General features: G+C 48.2%; 1 protein-coding gene across 1 annotated transcript; it reads left to right on the forward strand.

The window, feature by feature from the left end:
* Positions 1–7269: 7269 nt before the first annotated feature.
* On the forward strand, positions 7270–16366 carry LOC102571574 (C->U-editing enzyme APOBEC-1). The gene is made up of 4 exons (XM_019482317.2): positions 7270–7490; positions 11300–11697; positions 12855–12973; positions 14443–16366. Exons 1-4 carry the CDS (start codon positions 7462–7464, stop codon positions 14473–14475), a joined length of 579 nt encoding a protein of 192 aa, XP_019337862.1. The 5' UTR covers positions 7270–7461; the 3' UTR covers positions 14476–16366.
* The last annotated feature ends 11006 nt before the right edge of the window (positions 16367–27372 follow it).

A 27372-nucleotide genomic window follows, 5' to 3' on the forward strand; every position in this document is an offset into this window, starting at 1 on the left:
GACGGTTGCTGTGTCTCTACGAAATTTCCTATGAATCCGGGATTTCCTAGCCAGGCCAATAGAATGGGCTCTGCCCATTTGCTGCACCACGGATGTGTCTGGGTGACATTATTTCCCATTGCAAGACTACAAATCTTTCCAAGAACAGTGAGGAGAATACAACAAAGTTTTCTGGGACCCTAGCTCCCAAAACTAGGAATCTTTTCTAGGTAGGTGGGACCCACACAAATCCAGAAAGAGATCTTCCCTCCATTTCGCAACCTTGTATTTGTCCTGAGTTAAGATGAGGAAATTCTGCCTGTCCACACAAGGCTTCCCATACCTCTGCAGGGATGGGATGCCTTCCTGGCTCACAATCTAGTTATCCCACAATATTAGAGAATACAAGCACAAAGTCTATCCATCGCGCATGGCATGATTGTAAGTGCCTTCCGCACCGGGAATTTGGTACTCCTCAATCTCAGTGATGTAATCGTCATCGTTGGCCAAGAGAGTCCAATTGGTACCCGGGGCTACAGTCACCTTGTAGTGGAATGTAACATTCTCCTTTGGATCCGATACATACACTCTGTGGTGGGTGGCACCCCACAGCTGTGCTCCCTTCGATCTAGTTGCGTTGATCCATATGCACCAATGCGCTCCATAAGGACTGCTGGTAGTATCCGCCAGCTGCCAGCTTTGGAGGTCAGTGGAATTCCAGGCGTGTAACAGAAACACTTCAGATACATACCCTTGGTGAGCCATAGTGGGGCAACAAGTGTTGGGCCACATAGCCTTAAGAAGCAGCACACAGGAGGTTGGTTTTCACCAGCCAGGATAGTAATGTGCGCCCCAAGTCCAATTTAGCCCCATCAGCAGCAGCACCCAGGCTGTCATGGTGTTTCCTGGAAAACAGCTGTTTGGTTAGCAGGGACCCAATATTTACTTGTGGGGGGTCCCTACCAACACTGTGTTGCCCTGCCCCCAAGCCAAGACCAAACCCTCTTGCTCTCTTCTCTGACCTGGTCGGGAAGTAAATTTTATTTTCGCTCCTAAAGTGGGTCGGAGGGATCGATTCTTATCCCCTTTTCTAGACCCAGCTCCACCTCCTCCTTCCACCCACCAGAAACATGGGGGTCAGCCCATCATCTGGGCGAAAGGGCTAGTTCCCCGCTCTACTCCTCACATTCACAAGGCCCTTAATACCCAAGGAATTAGCCGGACCCATCCCTTTTCAAAAACCTCTTGCGCTATTTCCAGTTTCCTCTTTAACTCCTGGTTCAAATGCTCAACCTTTCCCTGGCCTTGTGGATGATAAGGAATGCCAACCAATGTTCTACTCTTGAGTTCTCATACCATTGCCCCACTACCATGTTTTTAAAATGGTACCCATTATCAGTCTTTAAATGGCGTGGTTTCCCAAAACAGGCCTCTATTTCCTTCAAGGCTCGAACCGCCGTTTCCCCTGTGGTCTCCGTAGTAGGCCAGATTTCTGGCCAGCCTGTGGCTACATCCACAGCTACTAATATATATCTTTTCCCTTCACTTACCTTTAAGAGACCCACAAAATCCATTTGCCACTCCTCTCCTAGGTCTAGGACTCGAACATCTACCTGCCCCCTCCCAGGGTTTGGGGATTGTCGGTGAGCTCTGCAAGCCGGACATTCCTCCAGGGCCTGTTGCACATCTGCCTCCGTAGCCCTCCTGCCCTCCTGCCAAAGCCTCCTCCACATCCCTTTTCCCCCTTCATGGGCAAATGCATGGGCTGTCTGTGCTGTCTCCAAAGAGTTGATGCGGGAAGGGCGTGTCAGCGAATCCGCCTTGGTGTTTGCAATCACTTCTAGAGAACCATCCCCTTGATGTCCAGCCACATGTTGGATGGCCACCCTAATTTGGCCACTCATCTCCCAAATATGTTGCCAGATTTCTATTCCCCATACAGGTCTGCCTTTCAAGTGCCATTCAGCTTTTTTCCAATAAGGGATCCATTCAGTGGCTCCCCTTAGTACACACCCAACTATCCATATACACTCTTTTTTCTGTCCAACCCTTATCAATCCCATAAGCAATTGCTTCTTCTACAGCCTTCAGTTCTGTTAATTGGGTGCTCCGTTGTATTTCACCCCTCCCATATTCTCCCAAGAAGGGGCAGTACAAAGCCCATACTGCCATTACACCATCCACCACCCCATTGGTAAATAGAGCTTGAGGATCCGCAGGGTGAAAACTTTCTGTGGAGGTTATTGGGCTTATAGTCTCCCCCTTTCCAGGTGTCTCTAAACAAAGGAGTACCGGATTTTTCAACATTCCCCCTGCCTCCCAGTGTGGGTACCCGGCTAGCTGTAGGCTCCACTTTAACTACCGGGTTTGGTGGAGGGACTCCACGGGCGGGCCTTTCCTTAAGGCGGTCAATATCCTGGGTTGTGCTTGAATCTTTAGGGGGGCATCTCCCACCAACCTCACCCCCTTCTCTAGTCCAAAAACCACTGCTAACATTTCCTTTTGAAGTGGCTCATAGTGGGCTTCTGTATTAGATAGCGCCTGACTCCAAGCTCCCAATAACTCCCAATTCTCCCACCTTTGTCAACTCCACTGATATAACACCGCACTAAGGTTGTCCCCCTGGACCCCTGCCTTCACATATTTGGGCGTGCTAGGGTCCGGAGGGAGTAGGGGCGGGCTCTGTAATATAGCCTGCAGCATTTCTTGGTGAACCCCTTCTTCCTCTTCTCCCCATGCCCATGGGTCACCCTTGACCTTTAGCGCCCGATAGAGGGGGTGTGCCAGGCTCGCAAAGTCAGATACCATCAATCCCAATTGGGACTGCAGTTCTTTCCAAGTGTGGGGTGGGGGAAGTTGGGCTAATACTTCTTTAGTCTGTTCTAGGATTCCCAAGCCTCGGGCATCCAATTGCATACCCAAGTATCTTACTGAGCACTGCACCCATTGAAACTTCCTTTTATCTACCCAAAACCATAGCATCCCTAGAGCCTGTAGTACCTGGTGGGAGATATCAGCGCGTTCCACAGGAGTGTTTACCCAAATTAAAATGTCATCCACATAGCTTTGAACACGTGGCAGGGAGTCAAGTGCCTTACACACTTGTTGGTGTGCTAGTATCGGCAAATTGCACCATCCCTGGGGCAGGCGCAGTGGCCAGTACTGTTTTCCTCTGAACATAAAAGTGAACATGTCTCGGTCACTTTCCCACACTGGAATTGCCCAGAAACAGTTTGAGATGTTGATTAGGTAAAGTGGGAAGCGCCTGCCCTTTGAGCCACATCCCACATTTCGGGAAGGGTGGTGACAACCGGGCCCAGTGTTTTTGTCCTTTTATTTACCTCCCGATAAACTATTACCATTCTCCACTTTCCACTAGCCTTTCTCACGGGCCGTAAAGGGGAGTTCCATTGGGAAATGATGGGTTCTATAAGCCCAGCCCGCAGCAGTCCCTGAACCATTTCACTTATGCCCTCTTCGGCCTCAGGCCTCAAAGCGTAGGGATGTACAAAAGGTGGTCATACCGCTTTTTCTAATTCAATTTCTATCTCTTCTTTGGTACATCCCACATCCCACTCTGAACAGACCCATGGTCCAACCCTAGGCAAGGGAGCTTCCTTTTCTACTGCCACACGCTCTTGCGGGGCCCATCTATAATGCAGTAACTCAAAACATTGGTTCCCAATATCCATAACGGGAGTCAGGTAACGGTCACTACCATAGAGACCTCCTGCTCCCCTAATTTTCCCATCCTTTGACCACTCCTCCCCCCACCCCGTTAAGCACCACCAGACATCCATGGGGGGGGGGGGGGGGCTGTTCCCATTGAAATATCATAACCTCTGCCCCTGTATCCATTAGAAACCATCCTTCCACCTCACCTCCTTCAATCCTAATTTGGGCAAAAATGTACCCCCTAGAAGCAAGGAGCGGGGTCTCCCTTGCTTCCCCTCCCTGGGGCTCCCCTAATCTATGTGCAAATTTTTCAGATCAGGGTAGAGCCCCACTATGGTCTCGGGCTCCTCTTCCGGAGGTGCTGAGGGAACAGCTGCCACCGTGCAGCAATCTTTAGTCATCTCCCCTCTTTTGTCATCTTTCCACAACTGATACAACTCACTTGTTGGCTTTCCATCAATCTGCTCTATGGGGATTCCTCTCTCCCTCAGCTCCTTCCAGAGTTGGCAGTGGGGGATCTTTTTCTTCTGATTGGTTAGCAACCCCCATACTACTGCTACTTGTTTCAATTTTGGGTGCTCCCCTGTCAAATTAATCAGGGTCTGCACTCCTTTTATAATTGCTGCATGGGGACAATTCATCCAGACATCATAGCACTGCAGCAGAATACCCTGTAAGGGACCAGATCCTTTATGAATGGTGATCTCCCAGGCAGTCCCAGTGACTACAACCCACAGGGTGTCCACATCCAAGGTCCCTCCCAAGGCTGCCTCGATAAATACTTCTCTACTCAACTGCCATACTGTTCCTGGCCAATCTATCTATTTAGGCTCTCTAGCATGCCAGTCCTTGGTTAATTCCCAAGCCTCCAAGGTCCCTAGTGCAATGCCCACTAATTGGTGAGCATAAAACCCTGAGAGCTTCAGGTCTATCTTCTGACTGGCCTGTGCTGACTTATACCATTCCCCTGGGAAAATTTTTGGTTAACACAGTTATCACCTCTCAGAGAGTGAAATATTTGTCTGATCCCTGAGCCACTACCTTATTGGCCCAGGAGGCCCTGGTCTCTTTTGGATCCTTTACCCAGGCTGCCAGCTCAATGTGGAAATCTGTGGGCTTCCATGGGACCACCTCCCTGTCCTATAGGGTGAACCTATTGTCCTCTTGATTCAGTTGATTCCTAGGCTTCATAACTGCACTTACCTCCACCCCCACGGGAGGGGGCTTCCTCTCCTGGGGGACCGTCTCCTCCTCCATTCCTGAAGCGGGTGGAGTGGGTCGGCCTTCCTCGCCACCGACTAGATTGGCCACTGCCACCTGTCATTCTCCCCCCAACTCTGGAGTCGAGTCCTCTGGAGGCAACAAAGCTTCTGCTACCTGCTATAACAAGGATATGACTCCTTCTAATAACACAGTTTTTCCCAGCTTCCTTCCCAGCTGCCACTGGGCAAAAACTCCTTCAACCGCGGCAAGGAACCTGAGGTCCCTTGCCCCAGAGGACGTCCATGGATGCACCCTCCTACTAAGTTCAGAAAGACTTGTGGTTTTTCCCCGGTGCGTGAGCATGTCTGCAGCTCCCTGGATGCAGCTGGCCAGGCTGCCCCCTAGGAGTGGGGTCTCTAAATGCTCACATTCTCCACCAATTGTGAGGGCTCCCTCCCTTCCAGGCGGGGAAGGTGAGTAACCCACAAGTCACACACCAGGGTCAAAGCAACAAGTATAACTTTTATTATGAGTAACAGCAAGATAGTCTAATCGCAGCAACTCAATACAAAACAGCTAGCGCGTTGGGCTGGAGGAAAGGCACTCCCCACCCTGTCCTAAGTCATTGCCTGACTTGTCTCGGGAACCCCATCCTGCGTCCAGGGCAGCAAGACGGTCTCCTTTATCGGGTCCTCAGCCTTGTCCTTCCCCAAAGTGATTCCACCAGGGGTCTAGTTCTCATGACTTTCATACCTTCACTCGCACTCCCTATCTCTTTGGGTTCTGCAATCAAAGTAGCTTCTAGCCTTGTTACCTTTTATGGATTAAGGCAAAGCTTATTACCTTTCATGCATTAGAGCAAAGCTATTGTTTCATGTTGCAAAGCTGTCATTTTCAAAGTTTCTCTTTCCAGAGCTGTTGGGTCAGGCAAGAGAATTCCTCTTTCTAATCTTACCCAAAAAACAGCAGATGCATTAGGTCATTATCCTGTGGCTCCTGGGTTCTGCAAAGCTGACCCCCACTCTGGGATGCCAGCTTAACCTTTTCCCAGAACCCTTTTCAGGACAGGCCTTACAGGCTGGTTCCCAAATACCCTCCAAGGAGGCATTGTCCTCTCTTTGCCTTCCCAGCTGCCAAGAAGTGACTGCAGCTGCTTTGTGGAGCTCAGGGAAGAGCTGGGAACAGATGCATTTCTACAGGACTTCTTGATGGCCCGAGGTGCACGGCTAAGAGACCTGTACATGTTTTACTGCTCCTGGGGTTCTCAGGCTTCTTAGGCTGGAGGCTGAAACTCAGGTCATCCTTTGGAAAACAGCCAGCACTTGGCTTGCATTAATTTTTTTTTGACCATGGAAAATCCACAGGGCAATTTTTTTGTTGCAAAGAAAGCCCACAAGGTGGCAGGATTATTATTAATTTAACACCATGGATCATGGATTCTTATTTGAAATCCTTGGTTGGGTCTATCTCTTGTGAATTCTGCTTGCATACCTCAGTGCTAATGTTGCCTGGTATCCCCCAACACCAAAAGATTTCTAGGCATTCCAGCTTGCCCTTGCTCCCTGGTTGAGAATCACTGTACTACCCCAGTAGCAAGGGGCAGAGGCATTTTACAAACAATCCCCCCCCCCACCCCCAAATAAGAAAAAAACGTATGTCTTCTTTCTGCATGGAGTGATGTCACAGCAGTGCTGGTCCAAGGGGCCAGGATTTCTTAGGGTGATCTCTTTTAAAAGAGACCACCTTAAGAAACCCTTGCCTGCACATGGAAGGAATAAACACCAAATCTCTACCCAGCACTTTGCGAAAACCAGTATTTATAGGCAAAGGAAGGCTTTAAAATAGTTATAGCATTCATTAGGGTGGAAGCAGAACCAGATATGCAGTTACTCTTTCACAACATCTGGAAGGGATCTCCAACTGTTGGTCTAATAAAAGATATTGCATTTATCCAAAGTCCCTTGTCTGCCTATGTCCTCAGACCAACCTGGTTATAACCAACACCCCAGCTGCAGAAAGGCAAGGCACAAGTGTAGCATTACAGTAGTGGCTCTCCATCCTTCTACACTCGAAACCCCTGGTTGGAGTCAGGTCATCCCTTGTTAGATTCAAAGCACTGCTTGGAAAATGCTAGCTCTTAATTTTGATCTTTGTTTTCACTACAGAAAAACATATGAAAGCAATTCCAATGCTGCAAAGAATTCAGGATAGCCCAGCAGGGCAGAATGGGTATTTGAAATTGAATGGAAATCTCTGGATTTATCTTGATCTAATTGGGGATGGTCAGGGGGTTGGATTAGATGACCTCCTGAGGTCCCTTCCAACCCTTATTTTCTATGTTTATATGATCTAGGGAATCATGTTTGCACACCTAACTGTGCAGCAGCCCACAGCACCTTTGAAAGGATCCAAAGACATCGGTACCCTGGTTGAAAATCACTGTGGTAGAGGAATAGCTCACGGGAGGAATGCTTCTGTCTCAGATGTCTCTATGGGAAGAGGGCTGAATCTACAGTCATTGGCTGGTTTGGTGCTTCCTTCCTTTGCTCAACTTTCAATTTTAAAACATAGCCGAGTAACAGAAGCTGCTAGGAGACAGCAGCCATGGCTGACAGCAGCGAGAAAATGAGAGGGTAAGAAGCCACCTTTGGCAGGCTTGTGGGAGTGTGATCTCCATGCTGTTGTAGATCAATGCATCCCATCTTCCTGCAAACAGATCTGAGCTGAGAGCAGTGGAGACTGTCCTGGCCAGGGCACTTTTGCTTTTTCTTGCAACTCTGTTTTGAAGGGACTAAGATTTGCCACTCTTTCCTCTGTAGGGCTTGCTCTGCCTCTCCTGTGTCATATGGATCTGGGTTTCTCTTCTGAGCTCTCAGCATAAAATGTGTGGGGCTGTTTTATGTACATGCATGCCATTTGGGGCAAGATTTTATATCTTTTCCTTTCCTTGAAATATAATGCTTGATACCACGTTTTCTGCTCTCTTCAGCTCCAAATGCAGCATGGATGATAGAGAAAAGTAATGCATAACATAAAATATGAAGAACAAATATTTTTGTGCAGAATGTTCCTTTTAAAGAAAATGTAGTAAACCCTTGACAAACATTGCAAAGCACTAGTGATGAAGGAGTAAAAGAGAAGCTTTCATATATATCAATGGTTTTCAAACTTTTTCAGACTCCATTTGAGTTGAGGTACCACTCCATATCTTTTGTGAATTGAATGGCACCCCATTTAAAAAATTAATGTATTACAGTGCTTGCTTGCAAAAGGACCTAGCAGTGGGGGCTGGGCAGCAGCCAGGCAGGGACAAGCCCAAGCCTGCCCCAATCTTCTCATAACTGCTTGTGGCACTAGTCAAAAGATCTTGGGGAATACCAGTTGAGAATCACTGATTGAGATATATATATATATATATATATATATATATATGCATTTTTTGAGAATTGTTTTCATGCAGCTGCTGGGTTAGTGTAAATGAAATGAAGTTAATTCAGTTGTAAATGTTGTCTGTCAGATAACTGGATAAAGTCTGAAAAACAGCAACATCAGGAAGCACCCAATATATGTTCATGTCTGTGTGTATTTTTATTATTTGTATGTGTGTGTATAAAATCACAGATTTTTAGAAGGAATATATATTTATGCATTTTATGTTTCTAAAGGAAGCCTATTATACAATTGCACAAAGGCTACAAAATGTTAGGGAGAGAGAAAGGGACTGTAAACTAGAAGTAGACATCACGACTGTAACAAGTGTCCCTGGCATGCAAGATGTATGGCAAGGACACTTTGGAGTGGCAGGGGAAAGCAGTGCTGAGTCAGGCACAGAGTAGACTAGTGGGGGGCCAAACCTTTTGACAGATGTGCTATAAAGTAGCCCCACACTCTCCCCCACTGTTACTCCAATGCCCTTCCCCTGCTCAATGAGCTTCTCTGTTTTCTGCTCCCTGTCCTATCTGCCTTTGTGCTGCTTTTCCCCTTCTCAGTCCACCAGGTGCAGCACACACAGGTTACCTGTGTCACTTGCAGCACACGTGCCTTGTTTTGGCCACCCCTGGAGTAGATAGAGAGAAGAGGGAGCCCCTGCAAGGGCACTGCCCTTGTGACATGGACTCTGCATGCTACTGAGCTCTCTCCAAAGCTACCGGCATTAGAGATATGACTACAAGCAGAGTGCTTTATTACTTATTGTTTGAGACAGACACATACATAGTTCAGGTTGACATGTATATGTATTTCTGATTTTTGTGCTGGATTAAAAAGAACAATAAAAATTAGAAAGAGAGAGAAGGGTAGGAAGGCCGTGGCTTGATACCTCAATGACCACGCTATCATGAGAGGAGAGCTGGGGTTTATTGCTAAGACACCCTGGAGGAGAAGTGAGGGTCTCTCCTAATTATGGAGTTGATCATTAATGGCTTTCCCAAAAATTTTTGCCATGTCCCCCTTTCCTGCTCAATACATTTCTCTTTGCCTTAAAGCCTTGGACTTATTGCTTGTGAGGATGGAAAAGCTGCTCATGAAGGGAACCCAGGTGAAGTAATCCCTTTTCCTAGGTTCCTGGGTGGGCCTCAAGCCTGGGGTCACTCAGTATTTTCCCAAAGGAGCCCTGTGCAGAGGCCTAACTGGCCAGCACTGCACCTGAGACAGTTCCCCTCCCCTCTCTCCTTGCACCATGTCTAGCTCCAGAGGCTCCAGGGCAGGATACAGGAGCAATGCTGCCATTGCTACTGGGGCTGGAGCTGGAAAGTGCAGGGAAAGTGCAGGAAGAAGAAAGGATGGGAGGGTGACATGCCCTCTAATCCACTCTAGCACCCCTCTCTCCTTAGGTAGCACTCAGAGCTCATGCCCCACTTGCCAAGCTGTCCTCATGTAGTGCCATGTGGGGCTGTCTGGCACTATTTCCTGCCTGAAGGGTTGTTAACTTCTTCTCCCTTTTATGCCACACTTTTTCAGTAGGCTTGAGGGAGAGTATGCAAGGGCACATCTCCACTGCACACAATTTTACACACACATTAACACTCTCCTTTATTCTTCCATCCCTGGTGCTTTGCAGCCTCTGTGCAATTTCATAGACAATACTGAGAAGGGAATGTCTGCATCAAACATTTCTCCTGGAAAAGACCTGGTGATCAGTACAGCACTTCCCTCCTGCTCTGTCTTTCAGGACAGCAGCATAACTGCTGGGGAGGGCAAGTGGGGCACCTGGCAGCAAATATGAGCAGTATGTTTGGGCCACAACAGGTGCAGCTCCATCCTGCCTGGGCAGACGAGCCAGGCAGGTGCAGCTTCATATCTAGCTGTATATCTAGGAAGCAAGGGGCAGGTGGAATGGCACCCTTCTCAGGAAGTCTGCTACAGCAGGCACTGCCCTTTGCCAATAGCATAACTGTATGTATTGGAGGAGAGCAAACAGGGCATCTGTGTGGGCTCCCAATGTGAGGCTGCTGCAGCCTGAGCCCATTTTGCTACAGCAGCAGCTATAGCAGTAGCAGCTTCCTTCACAATGCAGAGAGCCAGGGCAGGTAAGACTCCACTCCTCCTCCCTCTCCCCACCTCCTCCACCCTGCTCTGGGCATTAAAGGATCTTGTTACGCCTCTACTCCAGTCTGCACTTGGAATGGCACCAACTGTAGAAGTCCCTTTGCAAATGAGGAGAGCTTGAAAATTGCTGTTTGTTTGTTCGTTGATTCATTCATTCATTCATTTTAGTGGTTTTCAGTCTTTTCAGATGCAAAGCTCCCTTAGGAAATGCCAGCTCTTAATTTTCACTTGTTTTTTTGCCTATGGAAAAATACTAGAGCAATTCTTCCATTGCAAAGAACTCAGCGAGACCACAAGTCAGAATGTTTTTGACATAATGGATTCCTATTTGAAATCACTGAATTTATCTTATGAATCATGTGGAACTGTTCGTATGCCTAATGGTGCTAACACTGTAGGGCACCCCAGGAAAAACTTAATCAACTACATATCAGTGGTTTTCTCCTTTTCAAAAGTGCTCAAAGTATCAAAATGACATGCGTGCAAACCTGAGAGCTCAGTCCCTAAACATGGCAGAAAGGGGTGAAACAAAGTCACAAGGGGTCTGTGGGGACATGCCAGGGCTTGTGATAAAGAAAGCAATAGTGCTAAACCAGCTTGGGGTGAATTAGAAAGCTGCAGCTTCCACCTGCTCCATACCAGCTTGCAACCAGGATGGATGCTGGGTTACAGTTCAGGTTTCACTTCCCTTTCATTTCTATGAGGGCAGCTCTAGCTTTTATTATTTTCTGTAACCACTGATCCCACTGCCCCTCACTCTGTCAGCATCTCCCTCTATCTTTCCATGTATTTTCCTCTCCTTCCCTATCCCTCTCATTATTTCCTGATTGTGACTGAAGAGCTGCTCATGGTGAAGCTGCAGTCAGTGACTCCTGCAATCTCCCTCCACTTCCAGGCAGTATATATCAAGAGACACATTTGAAAAAAATTATAAACCAATTGACGGGACAAAGGAGGCACACCTGCTCTGTGAGATAAAGTGGGGGAAGTATGGCAAACCCTGGCTACATTGGTGCCAAAATCAGCGTATGAATATCCATGCTGAAGACTACTTCATGAACAACATCTTTAAAGCAAAGAAGCATCCTGTTCATTGCTATGTCACTTGGTACCTGTCCTGGAGTCCTTGTGCAGACTGCGCCTCAAAAATTGTGAAGTTCCTAGAGGAACGCCCTTATTTGAAACTAACAATTTACGTGGCACAGCTCTACTACCACACAGAGGAGGAGAACCGCAAGGGTCTCAGGCTCTTGAGGAGCAAAAAAGTCATCATCCGAGTCATGGACATCTCAGGTAATGGCTGATGGGGTTAGTGGGTCTGGAAAGGCCAGAGCTGTCTGGCAGCCGGACCATGGAACACCCCATTGGTTGGGCACTGGTTCTAGTTGGGACATTGACTGGTCCCAGTGGGGCTGTGGAATGGACCATGGAGACTTTCCTGTGCAGGTCAGTGGTGCCAGACTGGCCGCCAAACTTGGTGGGGAGGTGTTGCACTGGGGTGTGGAACTTTTCCCTTTGAGGTCTCCACTTTCTATCCTTCCCTGGTACCTGTCACATAATGGTGCCTCCTGGTCTCTTGTTGACTAAGGTCCAGACATGTGTGCCCCCAAAATCTGCATGCTTGCTGGTACCTTCTCATCCTCATGATGAGGCTAGGGGCTGAATAAACCATGAGGGGAAGTGCCCATTTTTTTCTAGAGGTGGAAACTCAGGGCCAAGATGCACTGGGGTGCCTTATGCTGGGGGAAACTGGACCAGCACGGCTGTTGCGCCTAACATGCCAGGGAACACCAAGAGGGAATCAGACTCCTTCATGGGCCTCTTCCAACAGTGTCAGCTTGACTACAGTCAAAGCCAGATTAATGCATAGGCGAACTAGGCACATGCTTAGGGCCATAAGTGAAAAAGGGACTCAGTTGTGCTTATTTTACATATTATAATTATAGAGTGAAAAAAGTAATATAAACATTTCATCTTCATCTGGGGGCCCACGAGTTTGTTTGCCTAGAACCCACTAAAGGGTTAATCCAGCCTGACTACAGTGGGATAGAGGGGATGCCCTGCCAGCTCAGCCTGGCTGCAAAATCTCCTCTCCCTGAAAATACTGTACTGCTGCTGCTGGTTTTCCCAAAAATGTAGAGGATATTCAACTTCCCCTCAAAAAATGAGCACCTTGTCCCAGTGGCAAAAAGCGAGCTGAGTTTAGGGGTACTGGTTTGGCAAGAGCTGCCCGGGGCAGAGTGATGGGAAAGCTATGGAAAGCACGTGCGCCAGATGCCATGGGCTCTCAGCTTCCATCAACTGGGCCTGGCTATGCTGCCTGTGTGTGTGACAGGAGCCCACTGCACAGCATAAGATAGGTTTAGTCCCCTAAGCCTGGCTGATCTCTGAGTGCGCCAGGACCAATGATGCCTTCCTCAGCACAGGACTGACTGTTTTTATTTCTCCAGATTATAACTACTGCTGGAAAGTCTTTGTCAGTAATCAGAATGGAAATGAAGATTATTGGCCCTTGCAGTTTGATCCATGGGTAAAGGAGAATTATTCCCGCCTGCTTGACATCTTTTGGGTTAGTAGATCTCTGAAGGAGGGTGGGGAAACTGAACCCCAGAGTGACCCAATGTCCCAGAAAAAGAGACTGAATAGAGCTGGAAAAGGCCTCCTTGTACTGAAGTGCTGAGGTTTGCTTAACTGAAAAGCATAGGGGTAAAAGCTGCACTGTCCCTCCAAGGGACAAACATTGCAGGGCTTTCCTCTGCCACTGTATAAGGCCACCTGCAGTGTGTGGCTTACATCAGGCACACTCCAGAGTAGGAAATGTCCAGGTCTTATTCTAAAGATCCATCCTCCTGTAGTTCCCGTGGGAATGCAGCTTCCACTGCTACATAGCACATGCTTCTCCTATTTTCTGTTTGCACTAAAAAAATTGCGGTCAGCCTAAGGCCTCCCCTGCTACCACCTGAGCTAGAAATCCCCATCCCTGTTACTCTTTGGATGGGGTCGATATGCCCTTGTTACTTACTCTAAATTTTAGCTGCTGTGGAGAGTGAGATTAATGATCACTGAGATCATTCTAGTCATACATCAAAACCTTTATTGGGATATGCTTAAACATTAACTTATTTACAACAATAACTATAATGCTTATGTAGCCTTGGAGTCAAGAGAAGCTAGGTCAGCAGGTCAGGTGCTGCTGCTTACTCAGGGACTCACGATGGTCAAAACTGCTTAGTGGAGTCTCAAGTGATTTGATCCCTTGCAGCTATACAACTTTTTTATACTTCTGGCTACAGGTTGTTAGTCATGTATGCTTTTCCAGGTTTGGTTAACCTAACACTGCAGTTAGTCAGTGCCCACAAAATGCTAACCCTGTATAGCAACCCAATACTTGCTCAACTAAGTCATGTGCACTCACACCATCATAGGCAGGCAATGTTCTTTGGGTAGATGTGATATCTTTTACTAGACCAATTAAATAGTTGGAAAAATTGTTCTTCACAAGCTTTTGGGCACAACACCCTTCTTCAGGCATAAAGAGAGTCTATTGGTCCTTGTGTACTCTCCCCCTCACACCATCATGACATTACTCTGGCCAAGCGGGACTTATCAGGCCTATACCCTCCTCTGAAATCTTCCTGATATCTGAACTGTTAGGTTCAGTGGTTCATCAGTAATGCACTGCTAGTGCATGGGGAGCAGAGGCTGGTTAAAAATGAGATGCTTGGCCTGATGGAGCATCTATGATTTGCTTTCCTTCCACAATGAGAAAGAAACTTAAGAATTCTCATGATATCATTTGGTCAGAAAATTGCTGACGAGGCCAAACAGCGAGCCCATGTAATCATGAAGCACGTCCCAGAACTTCTTTGACCACTGTCCTGAGTCTGAGCCCCTCCTAAAGAAATATTATGAATCACTATAGTTCATAGAAAGAGTCCCTGCCCTCTCCACTTGATACCAGAGTGGGTCTAATGCACAAATGTTTTGCCGCTAATCTCTAGGAAAGAAATTAATTTCAGATCCCTTTTTCCCCACCAGGAATCCAAATGCAGGAGTCCAAATCCCTGGTAGAGGGAACCACCCACAACATCTCCTGGAATAGCTGTGAAGACACTGGAACAGCCCCCCCCCCCCCCAAACAACAGAAACCAGGGGCTGATATATTGAAATGAAACTCCAAAACTTGGGGAGTGGAGGGGAGGAAGAGAAGGATGAGAGGATGATGTCTGCATTGGGAAACACTATCCCAGGCTACTGCTCTTTGTTTTCTCTGTTGTTGGATCCCTGATGATTGGGCTACACTCAATCATCAAGTAGAAATGTACCAGACAGCTTAATCCTGTGACTGTGACTGCCCTCATCTGCATTACCAAACTCTGACTGCAGAGCTGTGTTGGAAATGGAGTGTAGTCCATAGCTAACGTAGCTTTGCCAGCAAAACCCATGGGAAAGACACTGCATTGCTTACAGAGATGCTGCTGTCTGGGGGAAGTGGTACAGTGTCACCTTCTGCTAGCAGAGCTGGGTCCATGCCAGGGGTCATGCTGCTGTCCAGCTGCCACCACTCTTAAAAAACTTTGATAATCATCTTGGCAAGGATAACTATCTTCTTGGCTGCTCCCTTTTCATTGCCCCAGCTAGCAGCCTGTGCAAAGCAATCTGGTCAAATCCCAAAGACAACCTGAGTGCAGGAGTGCTGGGATGGGTGCCCTCTGCAGAAAACCCCTGAAATGGTAAGAACCAGATTCCATGGCCAGGATTATCCAGAGCCTGCAGAAGAGATTTGCTTCACTGATACACAGAAATGCTGCATTTTGACTGTGAGCCCTGCCCTGCAGCTGGAACTCAGGGTCTGTCTCCATGGTCCTGCACAGTAGGGCTGTGTGAGACTTTGGACAATGCTTCGGATCCAGAGAAGCTTTGGATGCTTTGGCATCCGAAGCAGCATGTCCGGATCGAAGCACTGGCTTTGTTAGGATCCGAAGCCGGATCGAATAGCTGCCTACTCACACAGGCCTACTGTGCAGCACTGCAGAGATAATTGAGGTGTGTAGTGCAGCCAGAACAGCTGCCTGCAAACCAGGGTGCATTAGTTCATGTGGAGCTAGGCTGCTTCCAGGACTTGCTGCACTGTGCTGTGTAGACACCCTGCCAGTCAGTAGTCATTCCCTGGAGGACATGTGAATTGGATTATTGTCCAGTTCCCTCTCTCAAAGCCATACTGTGTAGGGTGTGCCTTGTCCTTTGTTTATTTTAGTCACTCATTTCCAAGGCCCTGAGTCTGGGTCTGCTTCTTCTCTCATGTACATTGTTACAAATGAATCTGCACTGCAGTCAATGGTATCAGTGGCCTGTCCTGGAAGGGAGCCTGACATCTGTCTGTGGAGTCAGGATGTGCCATTTATCCAGAGTTATCTCACTGACCAGAAACACAACTTCATGGTGCTGTGACTCTGCCCCATGTGTCTTGCAGAGCCAGGAAGGCATTCTTTACAGACTGTCCTTGAGAGAGAGAAAGAACAGGTTTCACTTAAACAAACTTATTTTAAATAAGCCACTGTACTTATGGAGTCTCTGTTACACCTTCCTCTCCAACAGGGAAAGTTTGTATTTTCAGCCACAGAGCTGGAGACAGCTATGCTGTTTGCCTCTTTACCCACCCGCACAGAAAATAGTCCCTGGTCAAACAATACAGCCCTAATCTGTTCCTCTGAGTGCTAGCAAACTCTCCTTTCCTGAGCAGTAAAGCGAGGTGATATGCTAGATCTTGCCTGCAAAATCCCATCTGACAGAGCTGGAATTCAAAGGCTAGTTGGGATGGTTGGGATGTTCAGTTTCCACAATGTTTTTTGTTTTTCTTACATCCCTTTTCGTAATTTTTTTAACCAAGGAGAATAAATGTAAAAGAACATATGACTGTTATGTTTTATACTTATTGATAATAAAAAAAGAAACAAATGGATGGTCTACTGAGGTAGAAATTTGGACCAATGCAATCTGATTTCAATGCAACATCATGGTTGATCTGTTGTTGTAGGTACCAAAAGTTGTATATTTCCTGACTGGGTTTTCTGGCTGTTGATCTGTCTGTCTGTCTATCCATGCTCTTACAGCACACATCACTCCATCATGTAAGATCCCTACTGCAAGAACGCAAGATGGTCTTGTGGCCTATTGCAAGCAACCAGAGAGTTTGAGTGCATCATTTCTTATCAGCCCTTCTGGAGACCTGTTAACGGTGCATTGCTCTCAGAGTGGTGTGCTCAGCCCTTTCTGAAAACTCTTCCTGATGTCTCCAGCTGCCATTCCCTGCTTCCCTTCTCCCCCACCTCCCAAAAACAAAATAAAACAGGCAAAACACCCCCCCCCCCCGAAAACCCACCAGTTGGTTCTGAAAAATTCGCTTTAAACTTTTTTTTAGCCAAACAGGGTCTAATCCTGCCTGGGTCAGGAAGCAGGTATGAGAGGCTGAGAACTGGAGCTATCTCATGTTAGGCTTATATATGTAAGCTGCGGGGGTCAGTGGGAGGAGGGTAGGGGGAATAAAGTGTGTGAAGGAGCAAGTAGAACCTGCAGGTAGAGCTGGCATTTTCTGAAGGGTGCCTCAAGTCTATCCAAGGGTGCCATAAGGCTAAGACGGTTGAGAACCACTGCTTTCGGCAGTCTCCAATTCCCCATGGCATGCACTCAAACTCTCTGGTTGCTTGCAATAGGCCACAAGACCATCTTGCGTTCTTGCAGTAGGGAACTCACATGATGGAGTGATGTGTGCTGTTAGGCATGGCACTGCTTCCCTAATCCTCCTCCCCGCCTGCCCCCTCCAAAGGTGTTCCACCATCTTTCTTCACAGCAAGCTGAATACTGACTACATCGTTGCCCTCTTTCACAACTGCATAGCAGGAATCTCAGAGCTTGCTGTTTGCTTTATAAAATCTCAGTTCCTGGATTATGGGGGAATAGCTCTCTTTTTATTATTTAATTTTTTTTTTTAGTAATTTCCTTTTACTTGTGGATGCACAGGAAAGTTGGAAAGACTAAGATACCCAATTAAAATACCGTAAGACAAAATAAGCCCCTGCTTTTAGTGATTTAAAAAAAAAAACCACTTAATTTTGAAGCCAGGCTCATAATTCTTCATCGTTTCATAGTTGTTAGGGGCTGGTAGGGACCTTTAGAGGAGGATGACTCATAATTTTTCAGTGCTTGGGTTTTGTGAGGCCCGTCCCAAAGAGGTTTCTGGGAGGAGGCCAAGCTGACTCCCCGAAAGGGGGGGGGGGGGGGGGGGTCAGCTTGGCGGAACCCAGAAGCCACGGGATAATGACCTAATGCATCTGCTGCTGTTTGCTAATATGCAGAGACAAAAATAAGGGGAACTGTCCTTGCCCAACCAACGGCCCTGGAAAGCCTCGGCCCACGAAGAACTTAAAGATAACAGCTTTTTATTTAGAAATGACAGCTTTGCAAAATGAGATAATGGCTTGGCTTTGATCCCAGAAAGGCAGTAAGGCTAGAAGCGAACCCCCTTCTGGAAGAGATAGTTAACAAGAAGGACGGTATAAAAGTCAGAAGAACTGGGCCCCAAGCAGAACTGCTTTGGGGAGGACAAGGCTGAGGACCCGATAAAGGAGGTAGTCTCACCACCCTGAACACGGGTTGGGGTTCCCGAGACTTATTAGGTAATAACTTTGAAGGCAGGGTGGGGAGTGCCTTTCCTCCAGCCCGACGTGCTAGTGGCTTGTAAGCTTACAGTATTAACTTGGTGTGTGTTTTTTTCTGCAACAAAAAGTTACACTTGTTGTTTTACCTTGGCGTGAGACCTGTGGGTTACTCACCTTCACCTTGGGAAGGGAGGGAGCCCTAACAGGTTTGACAATACTGTGACCAAGCAGTGAAATAGCAAATGCATAAAGCTTGATGCCTGTGGTAAGAAAATAGGGTTTAGAAACCCTTCTCTGACTTCAGAGACTTCTGACTTCAACATGGGGCAATGATGAAGAGTTTTTCTCACTTTTGTAAGGGAAATAACTGTCATCTGTTCATGGGAAGCTTCTCTCTGAGGCCTCCCTCCCACTGGGGATAAAATTTGATTTTGAAGACTCCTTCCCAGTTAACTGGACCTTGGAACTGTCTCATGAATCTGAGAAAGAGAGAGACAAAAAGAAAGGGCCGATGAAGGAACAACAAATTTCCTTATGGCAATGGTTGCTCATTTGCAAGTTTCTTCCCAAGCCATGACAGCCAAGCCATGGCAACTTTTACCGGGGAAGACCTCATGCATCCATGATACAGAAGAAGCCAGTCTGGTATCACAGGAGCATGTAGGTTCTCAATAATGTGCCCCAGGCACTCTACAGCACCCAAGCAAGCACTTGTAAGGGCTGGGTGCTGGGAGGGTAGCAGAGTTGAGGAACGTGCACAGGACAGTTCCCCACAACTGACTCCCCAGGGCTCTAGCCTGCTGTCTGGGGTTTCCATTCACTCATCCTGCAGGAGCACAGGGCCACAAGATAGACCCCTTGGGAAGCCCACAGGTTAAGTGGAGCAGAACTAAACTGTGTATCCCAGAGACTGCAGAGGAAAGAAAAAGAGAGAGGAAAAAGGCAGGAGGAATCAAATCCAGTAGTCAAGCCCCCTACTTCTCCACTCCACAAGGCCTGCCAAGCAATAGCAAGGCCCAGACCAGGCTTCTGCACTGGCTCCGCAGGGTCACCCTCTGAGATAATTAGTGAAAGCATGGCCCCAAGGCAAGCAGAGCAGCCACCAGGCAAACAATGAGCGTCACTTCCAGGGCTGGAGCCCATGCAGCAGCAGAATGCTGTGCCCTGCAGACCCATACAGCAGCTCCACGGGTCTGTCTGAAGCTCCAGGAGCAGAACCAGGCCCAGGGATCTCAGCAGCAGTCTGGGAGTGTCTCTGCCCATGGTGGGCCCTGAGCTCAGCCCCAGGATGTTCCTCAGGGGCAGGAGGAGTAGCAGTGCCCAGTGGCTCTCAGGGCCATACCTGGGGAATGGGGTGGTGCAAGGGGATGAGGGTAAATTGGGTTCCAGGGGGTCCTGTCCTTCTGGTTGTGGTGTGAAACCTCAGGGTCCCTCCAGCAGTAGCTGTGGGAGCAAAGGGAGCCCTATAGTCACCAGCAGCCCAGCATAGGGTTTCAGACCAACCTCACCCTGCCAGAAGAACTAGAAGTACATCTGCCTCCTGAGCTTGCAACCTTCCTGCCTTTACCAGAAGGTCAGGCGTAGACTTCACTAAGGGGCTCCCACAGCAGCAGTGGCAGCAGCAGCAGCAGCAGCAGCAGCAATATAGGACCTAGCCTCCTTCTCTGTAGGGCTTCCTCCATCCCACAAGTTTCACAATGCCAGGGGTAACTTGTCCCCAGGAGCAGTAGCAGCAGCAGAGTATCTCTCCTTGCAAAGCTCTGTACCCACCCAGTGATTTTTGAGGCAATGGATTCATTGCCTGGGGTCTCTTTGATGACTGGAGAGGAGATGGATCAGAGCAGTTACAGTGTTTTGATCTGGTCCAGGCAGTGTGAGTTCCAGCTTGAGCTAAAGACAGCCCCAGGCAGCAGGGGTGTGTATGTAGGCAATTGCCACCAAACCCTTCACCTGCCTAAGTGGTGCAATCATAGCCCCCTGACTGCAGTTTTTGGCTTTAATGTACAGTTTGGGGTTCTGTTTCCCCACCTGGTGGCTTAAGGTCATCCTGTGTGTGTGACTGCTGGAAGCCTATACCCCCACACATTTTAGCCCTCTAGCTAGGGACCTATAGACCCAGCTTCTGGGGCCCCCTCACTCAACGAGATTTTGTACTTGGCAAGGATCCTTATTCACTGGGCTATTGTTGACAGATGGCATGGCAAAATTGAAACAGTTTTGGACTCTGTAACCAATTTGTACAACAGAAGGGGAAAATGCTGTATGTGATTTGGGTAACCAGAAGATTACACCAGCACTGAACTGCTTGAGCAAGCACTTTGTAAACAACACTATCTACAACCTAGAAAGGATGACAAGAAGTGGGAAAACATCAGTGACTAGAAAATCCTAAAGAGGGGTAGAAACAGAAACCTGGAACAACAGGAACACATTTGGAGATGAGCAAAGGCAGGAGACATGCTGTTGTCAAGGCAACTAAAAAAAAAAGGGGAGACCACCCATAAAAAAGAAAGCAAAAGGAGAGCTGTGGGCCCTTGCTATGTCTGCCATAAAGGACCGTGGACCCCAGAGATCTTTGAACACCTGGCCAACTGAAGGAAGGCACTCCATCCTTGGGAATACATAAAATTTACCAAAAGTTTCTATCATTTCCTTGTTTTAAGCCTAATTGTAACTTTGTTGTACACACAGAATTTTTGCCTATTGCCTTATATATTTTCTTGAGTTGTGCATTGCCTTAAACTCCATTTTGTATTGTTCTGTAGCTTGACATAAGTGTTTGACCTTTGTGTGCTGTATGTGTGAGAGAATGGGTAAGAATGTGTCTGTGGAAAAGGAAAAGATCAGCTGGTGACTGCCTGAAGAATGCAGACAGATAAAAGACCAAGACAAGAAGAATCCACCACAGAACAGCAACAGAACAATGGCAATCAGCCTTCAAGGAAGAACACAGTGACAATAAAGCAAAAGCCCAGAGGACTGGGTGAATTGACATGGCTATAAAAGATGGGGCGAGACATATCGATTTTGGGTCTTGTTCTGTATGCCATCAGTTCGTCTGATGAGATGGACAGGCAGGAGCCCAGCTCCCTACTCATGATCAGCTTGGCTGGCCACCAAGTTGATCTGAGTATTGATAAGACTGGTAATGTATACCAGCACAGAACAGAAATTGGGGTATGAATGGGGTGTGTGGGTGTGTGTGTGTGTGTGTGTGTGTGTGTGTGTATTAAGCGCTTAATCAATAAACATGGCATCTTGCCTTATCCTCCCTTATAAGGTCTTGCCCGTGATTTGAGCAATTGGCAATTTGCGTAACAACTTGCTGTACTCAGAGAACTGACTGTTCTTGCCCAAGCCCACTTTCATGACTTTAGTGCCACAACCTAGATTTAAACATTAAACCTGGGCAACACAATGAGCTATACAAAAGGTGACCATATGTCTGATTTTTGCTGGGACAGTCCTCTCCCAGAAGCACCTTCCATCTCTTCAAAGGAACACTTCTATCTCATTTTAAGCACATACACACATGTGTACATGCACACACATGCTCATGCTCAGCAGTGACCAGGCCGGTGGCAGTGGTGGCAGCTGCTGTTCTTGTGCCCCCTCCAAGTCAGTGCCTGGGCCTGGTGCCCAGGTTGCCTATCCGTTGTTATGCTACCAGTCTTCCTGTAGGAGTGAAAAGGGCATATAAATGACCCACTTAACTGCAAACTTGTTAACAGGATAAAGACACTTACACTAAGGTCTCTAATGTATTCTTTAACACATAAAATGGCTAAATGCCATCCCACTCCAATGGCCCCATGTGCCTTAGGGGCCTGTCTGCCTCCTAGAAGTGGCTGGATTTCAGCAGCTGTGGCAGTCTCTCCTAGTCCCCCACTCCTTGTCAGTTCCCAGGCCTACAGTGCCAGAGGAAGAGTAGCATCAAACTGCTCAGGGAGCAGAGTGCCCCAGACACGTGGGTGCTGGGCAGCAGCCTCTCTGCTCCTCTAGAGTCTAGATGTGCTGCTCCCATCGAGCACCTGGGAGTCTTGCTTTGTTAATAAGCCAGGAAGGGGCAGGATGGAGCTGCCACTGCACAGTCGCTTTTGCATTACATGTTTGTTCCTTAAATATTACTATTGATCTAGCTTGCCATGGCCATGAGGTCACTGTTTACCAAGAGTTCCCAGCTTTTGTTGTTTGAGCGCTGCTATTCCCCAGGTCACCTTCCAGACTGATGTCACCTTAGCCCTCGCACCAGTAATTCGTTAATGTTACCGGAGTACTCCTGACTCCTTCCAGGGCCAGAGGGAACATTACTGAGGTATTTCTTTTTCATATATCCTGTTAGTTTCACTCCCTTGATGCCCTTTTGGGCCAAATCTTCAAAAGGGCCTAGAGATCATCCTGTAGAGGGGTTACCAGCTTCTACTTGTTAATCAGACAGTACCTTCCCAGAGGTCAGCAATGCTTCTTCAGCTGCTAGGTTGCCCAGCTGTTTAAATTACACTTATAGTTTGCACCCCAGAGGAAGCAAGATCCATACCAGTTCCGCAACTTATCTCTTCTTAGATCACACAGGGCCTGTGAAGCACACTAGGAACTAGGCCTGTGTGAATAGGGAAGTATTTGATTCAGGTTCAGAGGACAGTGATTTGATTCATTAATTTGAATCACTGTCCCCATTCAAACCGACCAAATCAGCTTCAAAAGATTTGGTGCTCATTCAGAGAGATTCAGAGATTTGGATTGGCCAGGGAGAGGCAGGCACAGCCAGGCAGCTTCAGGTTCTCCCATGGATCCTTCAGCTGTGCCTGCCTCTCCCTGGGTGAGGGGAGCCATGGGAGAAGCCCCCATGGCTGCCCTGCCCGGCCCTATCCCTTGCCCCGCCCAGCTTCCCAGCACTTAAAAAAAAAAAGCTCCTCACTCACCAGCGATCAGGGTCTCTGGGCACTTGTGGCAGAGTCCCTCTACAGAACACAGGGCAATGAGGGGCAGTGGGGATCGCCCCCCACCCCCCGGCACCTGCCGGGCAGCTGCCTCATGGCATGGGTGCAGCATGACTCAGCAGGCCACTGCACACTGCCTGGGAGCTGGGGCCACTGAAGCTGAGTGCTGCTGGGCTCCCGGTGACTGCTGCAGCCAGTGAGTGTGTGGCTTTTTTTTTTCCAAAGTGACAGGAGGCTGGGGCCGGGCAGGGCAGCTATGGGGACTTCCCCAGTGGCTCCCCCCACCCAGGGATAGGCAGGCATAGCCAGAGGAGCTGTGGGAGAACCTGCAGCTGCCCGGCTATGCCTGCCTCTCCCTAGCTGATCCAAATCTCTGAATCTTTTCCTCAGCATGCCTGTATAACAGAAGGTTCCTGCATTACCACACAGTGCTCCTGACACAGGACACAAACTGGTCAAAACGCATTGACTGGGACCCCTGCTGCTCAGTCAGGTGTCTGTACATTGCTGCCTCCCTTGTCATCAGCCTGACTCCTGTCACTCTTTCACAAGGAGCCGGCTTACCTTTTTTCACACACCCTTGGCATATGGGCAGTGCCACAGGAGATGACCAATGGTCTCTGCTTCTTGTTGGCAGGTCTCCCTGTGGCAATTGCATCGAATCCCTTGTCCCTCCCTGTACCTCCACACCCTCACTGGGAGTACTTGGTGCCCTATCAACCAACTTAAGTCCCCATGGCCCCTGCGGAGGTCCTTGTGGAAGATCCGGTTCCAGATGGCTTGTCAGTCCTCATCAGGGAGCGTCTCCATGGTTGATAGCCTGTCTCTGTCTCTGCCTTCTGAATCTTTTTGTGGTTGGACATAGACACCAGGCTTTCCTTCTGTAACCCATACTCACTCCAGAACTCATTCAGGACCCTATAAAACCAGAGCTGCTCCATGGTCCACGGTCTCCTGAAGGTGACCTGCAAAGAACTTTTACTAGACTTTTACAGACTGTGTTAAAACGTTTCTGAGCAAACTTCAGTCCTACCATCAAAATCAGTGAGTGAGGATGGAGAAGATGCAGCCAACTTTATCTGCAAAGCAACACCTGGCACAGTTTGTTCAAAGACCCCCTGGGAGGAGGATTGGACAGGGAGAACAAAGAGGACAGAGATGCAACTGCACCTGGAGACAGTGAGAAGTACTGCAACAGGATCAGCAGCAGTGGAAGTGACAGCAACAGCGACAAGGACAGTGAATGAACTGAGAATGTAAACCCGAAATTGGGGTTTGGACTAGAGGACTGTGATTGGGGTAGGTGAGAGTGTGCAGGGATGCAGGGGAGTGGGTGCATTTATTGTAACGGGAAGCATGGGTTCATTAATTTTTTTTTAAGATGTGTGATGGAAAGTTTATGATAGAGGATGTATATATATAACTCTCTCTCTATATATAGAAATATAGTTTAATAAAAAAAAGCAGGTGGTGAGCCCACTCCTGTTTCTGTCTACAGAAAATAACATCCTTCTTTAGCTACAGCTATATGGTTTGTTGAGTCCTAAGAGCACTCTGTGAATGGCCACTGGAAGAGAAGCATTAGTTTCTAGACCAGTGCAGTTTTAGCACTGTTACATATGCCTACTCATGATTCACAAGATAGACTAGGAGATTTCAAATAGGCATCCACAGTGTCAAAACCATTCAGACCCACTGTGGTTTTTACTATTGTAAAGAACTGAGAGAATTGGTCCATTATTTTTTTGTCATCAAAACATGAGCGAAAGCTAAGAACTGGCATTTTTTTAGGGGTGACTTGAATCTAAAAAGATTGAGAATGATCAACTAATCTTGACAAGTCTTCCAGAGGTTTTCCTAGTCTGCTATAGCCTGATGCCAAGACACTTGCTCATGTTTTATACCGGAGTTTCCCTCAGTGTCACGCAGGTAGAAATCCCTTGTGTTTGTGAGAGGCATGGAATTTGAGGAATTATGGCCTTACCTAGCTCCTGTGTACAAGGAACCTGTTGGGCTGTTCAACATAGGCCTACATCACCATGGCGGGTAGCCCATTTCCACTAATATACCTCTGGGATTCCTGGAATGGAGAGAATCATTGAAAATTAGGATTGGAAGGAACCTCAGGATGTCACCTAGTCCAACCCCCTGCTCAAAGCAGGACCATCCCCACTGAGAGTAGCAGTTGTAAGCTACTCTCAGTAGCTGGAAATCAGTTAGGGCCTGATGGCTAGCTTCCAGAGCAACTTACAACTGCTACTGTCATAGGGGCACTTGCAAGTGGCTGTGGAGTCACCTGACAGGATGGGGCAGGACTTGGGAGGAATATAAATCTGGGGTCTGAGCCAAAGCAGGGTGTCTGGCCCTGCAGGCAGCAAGGAGAGGAGTTCTTGAGCAGGATGGCTACAGGAGAGGGACTGCCTAGCATTTGATCTTCCCTGGAGACTGCAAGTAAGAGGCTTATAGCTTGTAGGGAGTAGGACCCAGTGTGGAGCTCTTCTAGTTATAGCCAGGGGAATGGGTGACTGGTGACTCCTGAGTCTGGGATGGGGGGGGGGGGGCCCACAGAAGCCGGCAGCAGGGACGGGGCTGGCAAGAACCCACAGAAGCCGGCGGTGGCAGGGATGGGGTTGTCGGGGGAGCACGTTCCTCCCCCCCCATGCTCCCCTACCAGCTGCCTATGGCTAGGGGGCTTATGTATTTGTTTATGTTTCAGACTGGCATACCAGGTGTGGCTATAAGGGATAAGGAGGAGGCCAGAGAGGGGCATTTGAGGGTGCATTGAGTTTTAAGCCACACTCGGGTGCTGAGGGATACACCATGAACACATTGGTGCCTGAGGGGCATCTGCAGCTTTGGAGCCCTGCCAGGGGCCAGGGCTCAATATCAGGCAGGCAGAAAGCAGAGAGGGACACAACCAGGGCCAGGGGCCCCACAGCCTGAGAGGAGCATAACCAGGGCCAGGGATCCCACAGGCCAAGAGGGGCTAGACAGGAGCTGAAGCCTGGAAGCCAGGTCCAGCTCAGTGGACCTAGGCTAAGAGGGGCCTAGCCAAATAAAAGGGGCTGAAGCTGGGAAGGCAGAAGCCCCAACAAAGGAGTGGAGCCCTGAGGAGGCCTCAGGTGACAGCTGGTAATATCTGCAGGGCATGGCTGGCTATAGGGATAGAAGGAGGCTGTGAATAGCCCTTAAGGCAACAGGTGCCCTGGGACAGGAACAGGGACAGGCCATGAGGGTGCACTTAGCACTTGAAGGGAAGGACTGGATCCACTGGGGTCTGGGAGGGACCTGCTGGTTGGAGGACAGATGAGGGCTCGCTTTGGGACCCTAGGGGAGCCTCCCTCTTACAAATCAACTAAGCACATCAAGGTATGGCAGGAAAAATAAGAGGGAGGGTACCCAGGGAGCCTGAATGCAGCAGGAATCATGTTGCCACCCAGAAGCATTGCATCTGCTCCTAGGGGGGAGGGGATTGCTTGAATATGTTACAGCTACACCCATACAGGGTGTAGGGGTCAATTTATGCCATTTACAGTTGCTGTTTCAGGGAATGAAATCAATGCAGTGGTCTCCCCTTGGGTCACGTTTGTAGATTTCCCATTGCTTCCCTGAGGCCTAGAGATTTTCAGAATAGTGGCTAAGACTCCCAACCACAAGAAGGTCTTCAGCACAGGGGTACCAGGCCAAGGCCCAAAGCATCCCTGGGGGTATCTAAACTGCAGTCAGGAGATGTGATTGCATGCATAGATATACCCAAATTTGCTTTGATCTAGATAGCCCAGGTACCAACAGCTATGCAGACATGGGGCATGGTTTTTAGTGTGGACTATACAAGGAGCCTTCAGAGTTTAGTTTAGGTAATTAGTCTGAGGCAGGCACTGATACATCTTTGCTGAGATTGGCATCTCTTCTGACTGGATTAAAGGTAGTTTGTAAGGTATCAGGGTATCAGCACCTCACCACTACACTGTAGTCAAGCCGTGCTCTGGATCTCTTTCCTTCCTCCACGAAGGACCTGCTGATTGGTTTCTCCTTGCCTTCATAATTGCTTCTATCCCCACAGTCTCAGAAAAGCTTCTACCAGACACAATTGCTGTGATCCTTCTGCCTCTCTGTCATTGTTTCCCAGTGCCACCAGCAAAAGTCAAGAACACCCTCTGTACCTGGGGTGTAACACATCAGGCATAGCTGTGCTGATGCAGAAACAGTGATGTTGCCTTTGCCTGGGATAGGTCATCCATAAGAACTTGGAAGGTAGAAATGAATGGAGAATCTGCAGTGGAAGGGATGGCTGCACAGGAACGAGACATTGAACAGACAAAGTGGTCCCTTTGCTCTTATGTGTCCCTGCTCTAAGGGTTACAGACACT

The sequence above is a fragment of the Alligator mississippiensis genome, chromosome 4, assembly GCF_030867095.1.
Source record: "Alligator mississippiensis isolate rAllMis1 chromosome 4, rAllMis1, whole genome shotgun sequence".
Taxonomy (NCBI): domain Eukaryota; kingdom Metazoa; phylum Chordata; order Crocodylia; family Alligatoridae; genus Alligator; species Alligator mississippiensis.